This window comes from Stegodyphus dumicola, chromosome 2 (assembly GCF_044657685.1).
Source record: "Stegodyphus dumicola isolate Sdum_Otavi_A_Nest chromosome 2, ASM4465768v1".
NCBI classification, from domain to species: Eukaryota; Metazoa; Arthropoda; class Arachnida; order Araneae; family Eresidae; genus Stegodyphus; species Stegodyphus dumicola.
In genome coordinates, this window is record NC_140769.1 from 4,819,920 (window position 1) to 4,836,383 (window position 16,464).

General features: G+C 33.9%; 1 protein-coding gene across 2 annotated transcripts in view; it reads right to left on the bottom strand.

Annotated features, from left to right (window-relative positions):
* Window positions 1–16,464, bottom strand: part of skd (mediator complex subunit skuld) — a 128,828-nt gene that overhangs the window by 68,652 nt on the left and 43,712 nt on the right. For both annotated transcript variants that reach the window (XM_085810395.1, XM_085810394.1), the window contains exons 5-8: window positions 14,863–15,008; window positions 11,361–11,540; window positions 8,689–9,115; window positions 5,226–5,853 (exon numbers count right to left, since the gene is read on the bottom strand). In XM_085810395.1, the coding sequence (XP_085666521.1) occupies window positions 5,226–5,853; window positions 8,689–9,115; window positions 11,361–11,540; window positions 14,863–15,008 (1,381 nt within the window). The remainder of the gene's footprint in view (window positions 1–5,225; window positions 5,854–8,688; window positions 9,116–11,360; window positions 11,541–14,862; window positions 15,009–16,464) is intronic.

Consider the following 16,464-nt stretch of genomic DNA (forward strand, 5'->3'; position numbering starts at 1 on the left):
TTATAAATAAAGTCTCTTTCCTGCTGTGTTATTTTCATGAATAGTAACATGGCTGATTTCATGCAATGTATTTTAAATACAACTACCAGCACATTTATTTCAAATTACAGCATATCAGGTAAAAATAACTGTATCAATTCAAATATTCTACCCCTAGAAAATTTACACAGGGTTCGTACACATTTCTGCACACAAAAATTAAGGACTTTTAACCCCTTCGCGCCAACTGTCACGTCTACGTGCCAGCAACGAACACACTCACCTACCGGCCGACACGCAGGCGTGATAGAGCATTTTCCCGTTTACTACCTATTGTCACGTATTTGTGCCAGCTTCTTGGAACGTTTACATTTTCCAAAACTTTATTCAGAACAGACTGATAAGAAACTGAGACGACGATGCTTCATTTGTTCACATTCCCGAAAAAATCCTCCAAAACGGCAAATGAGTTATTATGAATTCGAGGAATGTAACGTAGGACTGTGTGTAGATCCCTGTTTTCAAATTTTTCATACGAAAAGAGAATTTTAAGTAATATATTTAGTTTTCAGATGTATAATGTTAAAAGTCATAAAATGCTGAGTAATTAAAATAAAATGTGTAAAATATGCATTTAAACAAGAAATAAGGTAATTAAAGTATATATATATATAAATATTTATAAAGCATAAGCCGTTTAAATACTCTATAGAGCATTATTAAACAATGCATTGATACTTCAGAAATTTCATCGATTTAGGCTTAGTAGCAAAAAAGCCCCCGGCCCTGGAGAGACGCTCGCGGAAGACACTGCCGGCCTCCGCGATAAGCGCGCGTTTTCCCTACCCGGCTCGAAGGGGTTAAGGACTATTAATGAAAAAAATTAAGGACCTATGAGCAAATGGAAACTGGATAAATTCAATTAAAAATATTATTCTATGCCTGAATTTCACTTTTATAATACCATCCTAAAAATAAAATAGATCCCAAATTAGTACGCATTATTACTAAACATGAATTAACATAGTTATTAATAAGTTTGAGAATAAAATTAATTTCATGCAGTTTATCAAATAGCATTAAATATTTTACACTTATAATAGTTGGACATATTTAAAAGAAGATAAGTGACATTTACGTTTTACTAATAGCTAGCTTTATGCTTTTTTTTTTAAATGTCTAATTTTGTCACATACTTGGTCAGTCAAAGTCAATTACAGCTAGTGGCAAAGTCAATTACAGCTAGAGGTTTAGCAAATAGTAGGGAGATTTTATGTCAAACGGCATAGGTTAAAATGAGAAGTGAGATCATAATCAGCATGACTCATAACAAAAGACTGAATATTGTCCCTCTGCTGCTTGTCTATAGAGAGACTTGCTGATTGGAACAAACCTGAAAGGCCTGATGTAGGCACAGTTGGCAAGTGCTGAAGTTAGTCAAGCTCTGCTTAATGCAGTTAATGTCATAGCTTTGTGTAGTTCCAGGGGTTGTAACCCAGTTAATATACTTTAATGTTCCAATAAGCCATTCAAGTGCCAGAGGTGATAAGTTGTTTTATATAGAAGTCTCAGTAGATGCAAAGAATAAGTTTTACTTGATGGTGTTGATGGTTATTTGATGGGTGATGGTTACTTGATGAGTTCTCCACACAAAGGATTTGGCAATTGGATTCTCTAAAAACCCCAGTCGCCGTTTAAAAGGGAGACCTTCTTGGCGACCCTTCGTGGTGTAGTGATTTGCACACTGGTAGCGGTATTCCAGAGGTCTGCGGTTCGATTCCCGGCGAAGGCTTTGTTAATTTTTTATCTTTCCTGCTTTCAAAAATACCTAATGTCTCTACAAGCCTTCCCAAACATTTTGGCTAGTTTATATCGATTTTCTTCTCTTTAATTATCGATCTTTTCTGACAATAACTAGAAATTTGTCTCAATATGCAAACCAATGCTCTCGCTAGTTTCTGTGTGCTTTATCTCCTATCTTGTCAACCTCTCCACAATGTACCTATGAGGGTTTACTTGATCTGGTAAAAGTTAAATACAGTCAAAAGTCGTTAATTCGGACACCCATAATCCAAAATGATCTATAATCCGGACCTCAAAGCTACAAACTTTCTGCGCATGCGTCTATTTGACGCATGCGCGCAAGACCTTTACGGCTGCAAATATGCGTGTGCGCAAAATACGTTTACGAATGCACGTTTAATGTATAACGGACGGTATCAGCTAAGCTAAAATTACCTAATTCAGTGAATGTTGCAGACTGCGTTGTTCCTTAATCTTTGAATTGGATTCGGCTTATTATTTTTTGCAGACTGTTAGAGCAATTTTATAAAAGTAAGCTTGAACTTTCGATTATGTCAAATAGAATTTCTGATATATATTTACTATTATGTAAAGAATCTACAAAGCGAAAGTATGTTTCAAAGTCCATTAAACAAAAAGTGGAATTGCTGCAAAAAATGGATAAAGGCATATCCTTTGTTTATCTAAACTTTAACGTTTGTTTATCTAAACTTTGTTTATCTTTAACGCTGCGGTGCGCGCAATGAATTGGAAGTTGATCTGTCAGCACTATCCTTATCTTCAGGGCAGATGTTTTATTTTATTTGGCTTATAATTCCTTACTAAATGTAGTATTTCATCTCGATGTACTCCGTCTTTGATATGATTTAAATCAAATTCCTTGTCATTATAATTCGCTTCCGATAGCAAAGAAAGTAACAGAGGTTATTGAAAACAAAAAAATTCCGATTGACAAATTAGTCGGTATTCTCGAAACAGCAATTATAAGACTTGAACAGCGGAACTTTGTAACTAAACAAGAAATTGTGTCTGTTTACAGAATTAAAGAGAATGTATTATCACATAAAAAATGAAGCAACTTAAACAACTTACATTGAAAGAAATGTTTAACAAAGTAAACAAATAAATATTAAGCTTTTTTTTTTTTTTTTTTTTTTTTTTTTTTTTGATACCCTTTAGATCATAATTGTTCTTTATTTCATAAATTACGGTTTCATATTTTTAATTTTATAATTTCTGCATGCCTTCTTACCAGATTTAAACTGATGATCTATAATCTGGAAAAATCGATAATTCGGAATCGCCGAAGTCTAGACGAGTCCGGATTAACGACTTTTGACTGTAGTCCGCCTCCGATAGACGTGAAGCAAATTATCACTATATATGAAAGTAACTACAATATCAGACAGAGAACTTAGAACATAAAGGGATGTTCTGATGCTAACAAAGTCAATTACAGCTCACGGTGACATAATTAAGCAAGAACAGTCAAATTCAACCTAAAAATGTGGACTAGTGGTTAAAGATAATACAATTTAATTTTAATTTAATCTGGCTCAGTAACTTATCACATGAGGAAACAGAAATGGGAAATTATAGTAAAGGCTGAAATGATAAACAATTGGGTAATTTACATAATAATAACTGCATATATCTTTGAAGAATAATTTTCTTTATGTATTCGGTTTCTTTCTTCAACGTGTTTCCTTTTACTTTTAGAATTTTTGGATTTTATTAAGGATTTCTGTTATTCTAAAAAACACTAAATGCATTTAGAATGTACAGAAAAAGCGGCTAATTTAATTTTTTAGTAATATGGTAAAGGTTGGTTACAGAGCAGGTGTGGCAGAAGTTTTAGAATTTAGTGGCACACAGAACAACAAAATCTAGAAATGCAAAACTTTTACAATTTAGAGCAGGCATTGGAAGCAGAATTTGGCATACACAGAGATTGCATCAGGTGGGAAAATGCATAGCACCAGCTCTGTGTACGATGCATTTAGACACATTAGATGAATCTTTTAAATTGCAAGTTTTCAATTTCTTTATTAATAAAAAAATCACTTTCTATAATGCCTGGCCCAGTGATAAGATAAGAAGCATTTTTGATATTTTCCATGCTTTAGTCTAGTGAAAAGTAGAGAAAATAAAGGGAAGATAAACATGTTAAGAAAAAAGATTCTAGTATCAGGAGCAAAACATTCGAGTATTATGTTTCCATTGTTCTTGCAGACGTTCTCCAAAAAGTAAGGAATTCATCGCAAACTTTCTGTAAAATGCATCCATTACGTGCTGATATGTTGATACCATGGAGACATTTTTCATTTTGTCACATATTTCTCGAATCTTCTAGAATCGTGTGTCTATAAATCTTGCCTTCAAATCCTTCTAAACTTTCCATGCTGCAATGTCAAAAATACTAAAGAAAAATTATCCCAACCAATTCTGTAACAGCAAAAAGACAGAAATATTTTGAAAAAAAAAGGGGGGAAGGGAAAAGTGTAAAATTAATTTTATAGAGAAAACTGATGCATATTCTGAGAATTTTGAATAATCTGAGACAATTACATGGGAAATACGCTTACTATGAAAAAATTAAAAAGAAGGCATTTTAATTAATTACATAGCTAATTTTGCTTTTACTAAGAGCTGTTTCGTAAATTATGCTTTATAGCTATATACCTTGTTTATTTTTCAGATTTAAAATATTGTATAATAAGTTGCCAAAATGAAACTTTATAATATGACAGCGAAAAATAAACATGTTTTATTTTAATGCTATTTTTTAAATATAATTCTAATATATTACCATTATTTTAATGAAATTTATCAATGTTATGATGTTTTAAAAAAAAATCGCCGAAAAATTCTCAGATCTCGGAATTAAAAATTTTCTATAGAAACTGATCTTAAAAATCACCAAAATGTTGACAAGTCAAATTTAGAACCATTTAATAAAAGAATTCACAACCCCAAAAGCGAAAAGTTGTTTAAGAGCTCTTTATTAGAAAAAATGAATTTCGAAATGCTTATGTTTCACTTCTTGCTTAGAAACTCAAGTATCCCATCATTTATGTTAGAAATAGAAACAAATTATAACCCATGAAACCATTCAAAAGATAACCCTATACGTCAGTGAATTGCCAAAAATATTCCTCCAAAATGCTAATTCACACTCAAAATGGCAGTTATAAAAACAGAGAGTAATTTCAGATGATTAAAATTAAGTACCTTCTACTAACTTTGGCCAAAAGTAAGGACTTTTAAGGACCAAAAATCGATTTAAAAAAATTTAAGGACTTTTAAGGACTCTTAAGGACCGTACGAACCCTGCTATAGAAATGGACACAAGAGCATATATGATGGAAAGCACTCCCCCATGACATTAAAAGAATTTCACCCCCTCCTTCTCCAAAAAACCAATAAAGAATTTTTCAACATACCATTTCTGCTGAAGTCTTCTCCTTAATGCTGCTATTGCTATTAGGCTCAGGAATTTCAGATGGACTTTGTGTTCCCATACTTGTATCCTGAGATTCTAATGTCTCTTCTTCCTTTTCTGGTGGAGGATGGGGAGACAAAGTAGGCATTGCAGGCTCAGTTGACTGAGAGTTCGTACCATCAGGTAATGGGGTACCTGGATGAGGTGAACCTAATGATGATGGCTGGACAACTGATGTGTGCAACTGTGGAAGGCCGCTGGGCGTAGAAGAGCGTAATGACTGATTCAATCCTTTAAACTGAAAGTTTGAGTTACCATTACTAGGCAGTGAATTTCCAGGTATTGATGCCATGAGAAAAGTAGATGAGGCAGTGTAACTGTCCATTTCAGAAGTCTCTGAAAAAGCATTGCGTTTATGAAAAGGTACTGTTCCCCTGAATCGATTTTGTATTTTTAACTTATCAGGCTTCTCAACTTTCTTTACAGCACTTGCAGTTGTTCCACCAGCTGTTGTCGCACAACTTGGGCTACCAACTGATGCTGACGGACTATTCACACTTACTACAGTATTTGAACTAGAAGTAGGTATTTTCAGACTGCTGCTTTTTTCCTGATTTGCTGCTTTACACCTAAAGTGAAAATTCATTTCCATGTAGTTCTATATAAACTGGGAAAATAAGATATTTAAATGTAAAAACATAGTAATTAACCATACTTTCAAAAAGATGAGTTAAAAAAAAACAGACAAAATCAAACAGCAAATTAATCTTTGCATTACTGCACACAGCTTCAAGTTCAAAATATGAAGCTAGATAAAAATTTTTATCAACTTCCTTCCTATAAATCTGATGTAAATAAGGGTAACTTGTTCATCCTCAGAATACCATCACTTCAAAATGATACTAAATGGATTCATGGCAATCTTTGTGGAAATTATTAAAAAGTGATTATGAAAATTATTCTAGGTATGTGTGCAAATGATGAACAAAATAAATTATATCAAATCACTTCTTCTGTGCAGAGTGTGCCTCAAGAACACAGCTGGCTCACTAGTGGCCAAGTGAGTTAAGATCATTTAAACACACAAGTTTGTCAGCTCCTGATGAATGAATGTAGTAGTAGCGTAAGATTTTCATCATACGGTGATATTTCATAACAAAAGTGAGCCAATTTTCCTTAGAAAATACTTCATAAAGGCATCTCACTTGGATGTTTTGAAAGAAATAAAGCACACCTAAGACTTTTGTAATTCAGATACAGAATCTATACATTATAATAATTACACAAAACTCTCTTATTTATGTGAAAACTTGAAAAAATGTATAAATGGCTATGGTTTGTTAAGTCTTATCAGACTGAATTAATCCCGCCTTTAGAAAAAAAATGTTGCTTTCTGTACATTAATATATACCATAAACATTTTTGATACATTTATTACTAAAGGAAAAAAATTAATAACCATAATTATCATTTAATTGTGAGTACAACACATCTTTTTTCTTTTAAAACCATACACAGAGGACAGCCAAATTTATTTATGGAACATAAAAAATAGCCTTTTCCCTAAAAACATACAATTTCCAATTTATACTTTTTAAATTGGATGCTAAATTCACTATGATTTAATTTAACACAGATATGCTGCACTATAATAAGGGATAAATTTACAAAAACAATAAAAAATATCAACCTAAATAAAATAAATTATAGCATTTCAAAGAATTAAAACATAACAAAATTCTTTCCTAATTTTCAGATCTTTGCTGTGTTATACACAGAGCCAGGTTAAAATTATTAATACAAAAATAATATTTTATTATATCATTAACTGTATTGTTTGCTAAAAAAAAAAAAAAAACTGACCTTTCACTCTACTTAACTTATTTTTCTTACAGACGTATTAAGTGCCTAACATGTTAAAAACTGGCAGCATACATTCTATTCAAAACTACATCAGTCATCAGTGACTGATAGCATATTTTCTGTTCAGACCACTTCATTGCTGTTGACTGATACCATACTTTGGTCAACATCAGTCATACTGACCATCGGTAAACAAATTAAAAAATTATATTCTACGAAATTGTATGCAGATCTCCAAATGGCAGCACATTGGTAAAATGAAGAATACCATGGGTTAAATAGCAAGAAGACAAAACAAAACTGGGATTTAACATATTGTCACAAATATACTATTCAACAAATTTAAACCTTTGTGGCCACATATTTACTTTCAACTATTACAACATTTTTACTAACGATTCCTTAGCTTTTAAATACCATGACAATTCTGCATTTATAAAGATATTTGCTACAGCAGATAGATACTCTTACGACAAGTTTACAAATTTTGCTTTAACATGAAACAAATATTTATGATCAAAAATTACTTCCAAAGTGACCAAAGGGGTAACACTGAATGTAACACTGAATATGTTTGTACGCTAATGTACAAATTATCATAAAACATTCATTTGTGTTAACTAGCTGTCTGTTAGTAAACGGGAACGGCCAGTGATAAAGTACTATAAATACAATTAACCTTCAGCTTTGAAATGTAATTAACACACGTTTATATGCCGATTAATGGGAACAGTCAACGGATAAATTTCACCTAAAAGAACTAACTCAACATTCTAAGAAGGCCACTGTATCTAAGTGCAGGGGGGGGGTCAGATGGCAAATTTCATGTTATTTAGAAGAAGAAAATAGAAGAGATATACGATAACTCCAGCTGAAAAACTAAAGGAAGGATATAATAACATAATTCTTATCACAGTACATATTCTCAGAAACAAAATCTTCACACTGAAGAATACTTTAAATAGCACAACACAATCAAAAAGGTTTTAGAGTTTTTTTAACTTAAATTATGGCTGATGTTCCTTTTGAATACATACAGAATTGAAAAGTTGTAGTAGCTCTTTTTAGTTTTACATTATTCAGCATAAATTAACTCCAGCTAGTATCCATTATTTTATGATAATGAGACAAATATAATGCAAACAAATATGATGACAACTTTTAATATTCTTTCACTACTATTATACTTAGCGTTAGATTCCTAACAAAATTAATAGATTGTATACAAATTAAAAGATGTTATTAATTACAGAAACTGAGGCCTTCTGGTACACTCAACTATGAAAAGGATAAGCTAATCTGTTATCCTTCAAATCTACCACAACACTGCTGTCCTGAAATGTATACTATTACATACAATTTTACTTCATATACATAGAGATATAAAAAATAATGTAAAGAATATGAAGAAAGTTCTCAGTTATGTGCATAAAGCTAAATATTTCTGCTTAAAAGGATGTTTTTAGTAGATCAACATCCCAACACTATTACAGAAAATATTACTACCAGAATGAAAATAAGTCACCATTAATATCAGGAAATTCTTGAAATTTTGCAATTTGACATAAAAATACTGAAGCTTTATTTGCATAATTACATACCTTGAGCAATTACACCTGACTAATGACGATGGATCACTAAAATCCCAAAATGCAGCTTGTTCACTTCCTTCAACCACTTGTTTACGACCTTGCAAAGCACTATCTTGCCAGACAGCTTCCTTTATTTTCCAAGCTGTGGAATATCCCATGTATGAGCTAGTGCTGTTATCAGAAAAAGTTTCATTTGATAATCCTAAAGGATGGCCTCTAAAATTGCAATTTGCTGCTAAGGAAGGGTCACATGGAGATGTAGGTGGAGTAAGAACACCTGCAAGTAAGGAAGCCTTTTGCTGGGAAGCACAAAAGCTGGAAGATGAGTTGCTGAAAGATGAAAACTGAGAGACACCAGAATTTTGGCCGATGGCTGCATTTTCATCAATTTCTGTGACAAGCACATAACTTGAAGGATATCGCATTTTAATACCACCTACAAAAGGAAAAAAAAAAATTGTTTCATTAACTTTTGTAAAAATGAAATTTAAATGATAAATGTATTCTATATATATATAAAAAAAAGACTACATACTATCTAAAACCCTATTTAAAGCAAAAGCTCTATTTTGAATTTTCCTGCTTTTAAAAAAAGAACTCAAAACATGTTTACTTCCTCATAATAAAACCATGCTTGATATTAGACCTCTCATTAGCTATCACAACACTTGCTGTTTTTTAAGAGAATTTACAAATTATGTCCATTCTTACAAAAAGTACTGAACCAGAGACACTATGCAAAGCTGTGATTCAAGAAGAGAACAGCAGAAAGGGTTTTTGGTGATTTGCATGCTCCTACACTTTCATGGCATTCTCTGTGTTTCTTAAAGAATTGGGTAAATTTTATAAGTTATTGGGTAAAAAGAGTAGCCACAAACATATGCATAACAGTATGAGATGAAGAATAGTCAACAGATGAGAGGCATGCCAATTACAAGTGCAGGTGGCAACAGAGCTTAATGCAACATCCAGTGTTGTCAGCAGTTTGTGAAAACAGTTTCAGAACAGTGGATCTATATTCAAAAATCTGGACAAGGTTGACCAAGATCCATAATAACGCATGAGCATCATTATTTCTCATTTTCAGTGCGGTGACACAGGACTACTAAAGCTTCACAGCTCTTACGTAAGATGTATGCTGCCACTGGAACCTGAGTTTCAAAGTTTACAGTCGTGCAAAGGCTTCAAGTGATAGGGCTGTATGCAGAAGATCCACTGTTTGCATCCCACTCATGCAGCATACAAGAAGGTGTGTTTAGCACGGTGCAGACAATATGCACCTTGGATCAGACTTCCAGTGGAGCACAGTGTGTTTTACAGATGAGTCATGAATCAGCCTAAAACAGTGATTCTTTGCATACTTGATCTGGAGACAACCTGGAACACGATATACCATCCTTCCGTCATCAGGGAAAAGATCATTACGGTGAAGGAGCTGTAATGGTTTGGGCAGACAAACTGTTGAATAGTTGTACAGCCAGCCCTGCATGTGTTTGACAAAGACTTCCCGACTGCTATGAAGCCGACTGCATTACGGTGAAGGAGCTGTAATGGTTTGGGCAGACAAACTGTTGAATAGCTGTACAGCCAACCCTGCATGTGTTTGACAAAGACTTCCCGACTGCTATGAAGTATACAAAAAAGATCTCAGAGCCCTATGTTGAAATTTACTGAAGAGCAGTTGGTCCCGAGTCCCTGTTAATGGACTACACTGCTCCTCTACATAGGAATCAGCTGGTCGATGACTACCTGAATAACGAGGATATTCGCTACATGAATTGGTCAGCCAGACTTCTTGACCTTAACACTATACAGCATGTCTGGGATGCTCTTGGAAGGGCAATTTCATCTTCGCCATCCTGGAGTTGAAAATTGCCTTGTTGCAGGAGTGAGACCAATTGCAGGGGTCCTGAACTGTCTCCTATCCAGTACACTGTAGCACTGTGTGACCTATCTAACTGTTACAAACGACTATACACCCACATCAGACTTATTTTCAGTTTGATGTCTCAACATGGATTTTGGACATTCCTTCACTTCTGATAACTATACTTTCATAAAATGATTTTTGAAAGGTACATCTCTTTCTCTGTTATAAATGTATATTCATACCCAATTTCATTAAAATCTGTCCATTACGTTTTCAGGAATTTGACCATTCTGCAAATTCACTTAGTTTTGCTATGAGTGTAAGCATCTCCTACTTAATCTAATATAATACAGAGTTGCAAAGAAATTTTAATATGCAATGTGATAAACTGCAAAACTGTAACTGTAAAAAATTAAACATAAGATGAAACTGGCTATTCTCAAAGTAATGATGCAATATGCAATAACATTTACATCAACATGATTAAGGAGAAATATTAAATTCAGGCAATAATTGTAAAAGCATAAAGCAATTGAATTCAGTTCTATTCTTCTGTTTATACAAATGAAGATAGAACATATATCCTTTCGCATATGCATAATTTAAATACCAAATTTCTACCATAAAATGCCTGTTGTAATTTGGTTCTGTCTCCTTGATGGATCAACTATTCCCCCCTTTCCACAAACAAAAAAACCAAAAAAAAAAAAAAAAAAAAAATCACATACTTGCCTTATGTTTTATGATTACAGCTTCTATTTTTTTATACTAACATATGCATAAAAAAAGAAAAACAAACAGAAATTCTTACCAACAATGACTTCCACAGCTGACATGATATGGTCATCCTCTGTTAATACATCTTTCGTATTCCGAGGCCTTAAAGGATAAAAATGGTGCCATTCACTCAATAATCTTTGTGTAGTGATATCTGTATCTTTGTAGCTCTGACCCGTCAGTGTGCCTGCCATTCCATATGGACAAAGGATAACTAGAGTGAAAGAACACATGAGTTTTTTTCCTCTCAAAACTTTGAGCTAACAATGATATTTTTTATTCTGAAATAAATGTAACTCACATAGCAATAGTTTCACTGAACACTTATAAGAAAACAACATAATATAAAATTTACACACTGTCTTTTGGAACACTACAGTATCAGCTTTTTATGTTTAAAAACAGCAAAATTATAATGCTGCTTAAATCATTTTTATGAAATGCAATTTATTTCAATTTTATACCTTAAATGACTAGCCTGTTAATAAAAACTATTTTAAGTTGTTAGATTAGATTAGTTAAAAATACACTGTTGTTTTAATAATGTTTTTAATCCTTTTGTGATGGGCACCAAACCACTTTCTCAGAGCAGTGCACTAACAGGATGCACTGTTTTGTGGGGATGGGCAGTTTGCACTGCTAAACCTACTATGGAAAAAAAATTCACATAAATTAAATTTACAGTCAAATTGTTCAAATTTTTGGCACATTATGAGAGGAATCTAAGGTAGCTGTCAGATTTAATTTTAAAATTTTATCATTACATTTTTCTCACCATTTGAAGGATAAAAAAAATGTTTTGCTATAGGTGTGTGTGTATCTAATTATGGCAAAGCACACGAGGGCTATCTGGCTAAGGGGAGGGATGCCTTTCATGGAGGACTTTCTAAGGGAAACTGGCTCGTATACACGTTACACATGGGGAAAACCACGAAAACGCCCATGCAGCCAGCCCGTTCGCGGGATTCGAACCTCGGACCGAACTACCAGTGTTCAGCGACTTTACCGCTCGGCCGCTGGTGGGCTGTTTTGCTATAGGATACGCATAATATGTCAATGCTAGCAAAATTCTAAAAGGAAAGAATAAAATTTCTAAAACGATAGGACATATATGCCATATTTCCAAAAATAAAAACAAAAGTATTCAGAAGCATCTAGAACATTCCCCCTGCCATTTATATGAACTTACACATTTATTTAATAGCCAGTTCTGTTTGTTTACATTAGTCATCACCACAGCTTCTGCTTTGATTTTGAAATAAATTACAAAAAGAATTTCCACAGAATAAGGGTCAACATTCTCCACTCTCAATAAATTCCACTATAACAGACACTACGCTAGATCTAGTGCCAACAAAAAATTCTAATTTAATATTCTATTTAAAAATTCATTATGTGGTATACCTGTTCTAAGTGTAAATTTAAACAGTGATTATGATGCACCTGGCTGTGATATAACATTGGCAGCCAATGCATATATTACACATCCATCCCATAAGGATTAAAGACTTTATTAAAAATAAATTCTGTAAATAAATTTATTAAATTTTGACTTATCTGCTTCAAAATAGCCTCTCAGTGAATGACAACAATCTCTTCTAATGCTTCAAAAGTACTACGGAAGTTTTTCTCTGAAGCTCTTCAGTACTACCTACGATTCCCTCAGAATGACTTATGAGTAAAAATATAATGCTTTTAATTTCAACTTGCAAAACAGATCGCAGGCAGCTTTCAAGGCACATGAAAAGTGATAACCATGTTTAAAATTTGCTGAAAACTACATGTTTCAAGCGCATTCATGAAAAACACTGATAAATACGATTACAGCTCCACTAATGCGAGTGAAAATGATCGCTCAGCTTGGAGTGCACATGGTTTTGCAAAGAGTCTGCTGCTATATCAATGGCCAAAGCTTTATACACTGGTTATCATAAATTAAGGAAAAATCACAAAAATAGCGATAACTCCCTCAAAAATAAGCCAAACCGTGTAAAATTTGAATATGTTGCCAAGTAAGAGTAGCTGAGTAAAACTGCGATATGGAAATTAGTGGCGCTGCTTTCGGAATACATCATCTGCAAGGAGGATAAAAGTCCATGTTTGAGAGCAAGCCCACATATTTCAATGTGACAGTGACATCAGAAATCTGAGATAGTCAATTCGTAACAATGACCTCCAGGCATCATTTGCCTGCAGAACTGCGATGGGAGAGCCATTGGGAGACTACAGGCAGGACAAAGTCAAACAGAAGTGGCCAGATGGCTAAATGCAAGTCCTTCTGTGGTTCATAGACATTGGAGGCAATTTCAAACCACAGATTCGACATCTAGGAGGTTCAGCCAAGGACGGCCAACTGCTATGACGAGTGCCGATGACCGATATTTGACATTATGTGCACACAGGAATAGAACCACTACTTCGACTCTTCTTAGATCTTCCCTTGCTGCAGCCACCGGAAGGTTCATGTCAACCTCAACCGTGTGTAGAAAGGCTCCACGAAGGTGGTCTGTATGCAAGGCGACCAGTCACTTGTGTGCCACTCACGTCATGCCATAGAAGGGACCATTTTCAGGGGGCACGACAACATGTCCACTGGGCACCTGATCAATGTAGGGCAGTTCTCTTCACGGATGAGCCCAGGTTTAGTCTAGAAAGCGATAGTAGCCGTTACTTGATATGGAGAGAACCTAGAACCCCTTCTCATCCGTGAAAGAGATGCATACGGAAGGGGCAGTGTCTGTGTTTGGGGTGGCATCTCTTTGGGTGGACGCACAGACCTCCATGTCTTTCCAAGGGGAACCGTGAATGCTCAGATTTATAGAGATGACATCCTTGATGTTTATGTGTGCCCATACACCGGGACAAGACCACACAAGGCTTGCATTGTAAATGATTATCTTCAACAGAAAACAATTATGCACATGACTATTGGCCAGCTCGATCCCCGGACTTGAATCCTATCGAGCACGTTTGGGATGCTTTAGGGAGACATCTAGCTGCTCTCAGACCCTTGTCGCACTTGCAACTGCTTTGCAAGAGCAATGGCTCTTGCTTCCTATGGAACTGATAGACCGTATAATTGAAAGCATCACACATCACTGTATGTGCTGTATTGCTTCTAGAAGCGACCATAATTCCATATTGAAAGTACTTTTCCTATAGCAAACTGACACCTTCGATTTGTTCATTTTATACATGTGCTAACTGCTATACTACCATATTTGTCTGATAATTTCTTTTTATGTTATTTGATACCTTACTATGTGTTGTATATTGTGGGTAAGTTTCATTAAATTCCACAGGTAACTTTTTCAGTAATCGTGATTTTTGTGATTTTCCCTTAATTTATGATAACCAGTGTAGTATTCTATTATGTGAAATTTTTGCATTGGGCAAATGAAATGGAAACAACGTCTATGATCAAAATTGCTTTTTGCTAATCTACACTTACTGATACATAATTAACATTTAGAGACTTCCAAATGCCAAAAGTGATAAATGAGTTTACATATGTAAATATCAATTTTAAATATTACCTTTAAGCCCTGTATGACATTCCTGTGCTAGAGTTAAATGATGACGTGTCAGTTGACACACTGGAATTCGTTGTCTGACATCCACACTAGCGCACACAGTACTCTCACCATGAATAAAGAAGTTAAAAGAAAAAGAAAGCTGTGGGCTACAAAGGGGAAAAAATAAGTGAGCTACTACATACAAGAATTTTAATGCAAAAATTTAAAATTCTTAATCAGGAATTATATAATGATCATGAATTTAGTTAAAGATTTGAATTCAAATAATCTGCAAGTTTTTATACACAAATAGTTTCTAAATATTAAAACAGATGTACGCAAAACTTCTATCAACCTTTACGCGATTAATCGATTCTTTTTTCCCGGAAACACTCGATATATGTCCATAAATTTAAAATGCGAGCTGCATTCATTTGCAACCACTGTGGTGTGTAACTGGAATGCCACTGTGCTCCTTGATGACAATCAAAAGATTTAATAAGCAAAGAAAATATAGATTTGTTCAGGTAATAATCAAAATTAGAATTATAAAATTAAATTTATATACATACTAGTAGTTTATTTAGTCGTAACATATAAGATAATTTTTTTAATTTTTGATTACAATGAATGAATTTCTGTTATGCAAATTTTAGGCTTGTTTAAATAGATAGCCAAAAATTTAATTGCAAACTCAACTTCCAGCTCAATAACTGGAAGAATACTTCAAAATTATAGCAGTTTAAAGTCATTATGAACATATAAATTATTTCGAAAAGGCAATTCGCAAAAACTTGAAAGTTTACTTAATTTTATAACCTATTCGACTACTAATGCCACTCATTGGTGGTGGCCACAAAATGTTGTCTGGGCACTAATGCCACCCACTGACACTTGTTACGAAACATTTTCTGGGAACGACCACTGTGCCACCTAAACCATCATTTACACGAAGTTATGTGAATATGATTACTCTCCACAGTATGCACAACTTTACTATTCTGTGGGTAAAATTTGTGGCTGCTCTAATCATCCCATTATTTGATTAGTAACAGTCAACAGTGTTCCTTAGTTACGTATGTTCTAAAATAAGCTATGGAAAACAAATTGGTGCATTTGTTTATACTGTAAATTTTTTTAATGCTTACGCTTTGAATTTAGTTCCTGTCAGGATGAGTGAAAAATGTTTGAACAAAGAACAATGGATAAAGGAAATAATTTATTCAGAAAGTGATTCTGATGAAATGAGTATAATTTAGCATTTCGCAAAAGAAGGAAAAACAATTCGGCACTTATACTTAGCACCTCATATTCTGAAACAAAGGAACTTGAAATATGAACTGATACTCCTTCTGATATCAAATGGATTCCTAAGAGGTTTAGCCTAAAAATTCTTGGTTTTATGCCACAATATTCGGGAGTAGTAGGAAGCAATTTAACTCGCTCATTAGGAATTTTAGATTACACCCGACTGCTTTTTTCTGAAGATTTAATTCATTGTGTAAAAAACAAACAAATACTGGTACTGACAACTTAAAAGCAATCACAGCAATCAGTTTTCAGAAAGGATGGAAATGAATGATTGACATTCTTTTATTGCTGCATCTTTATCAATGATGCAAA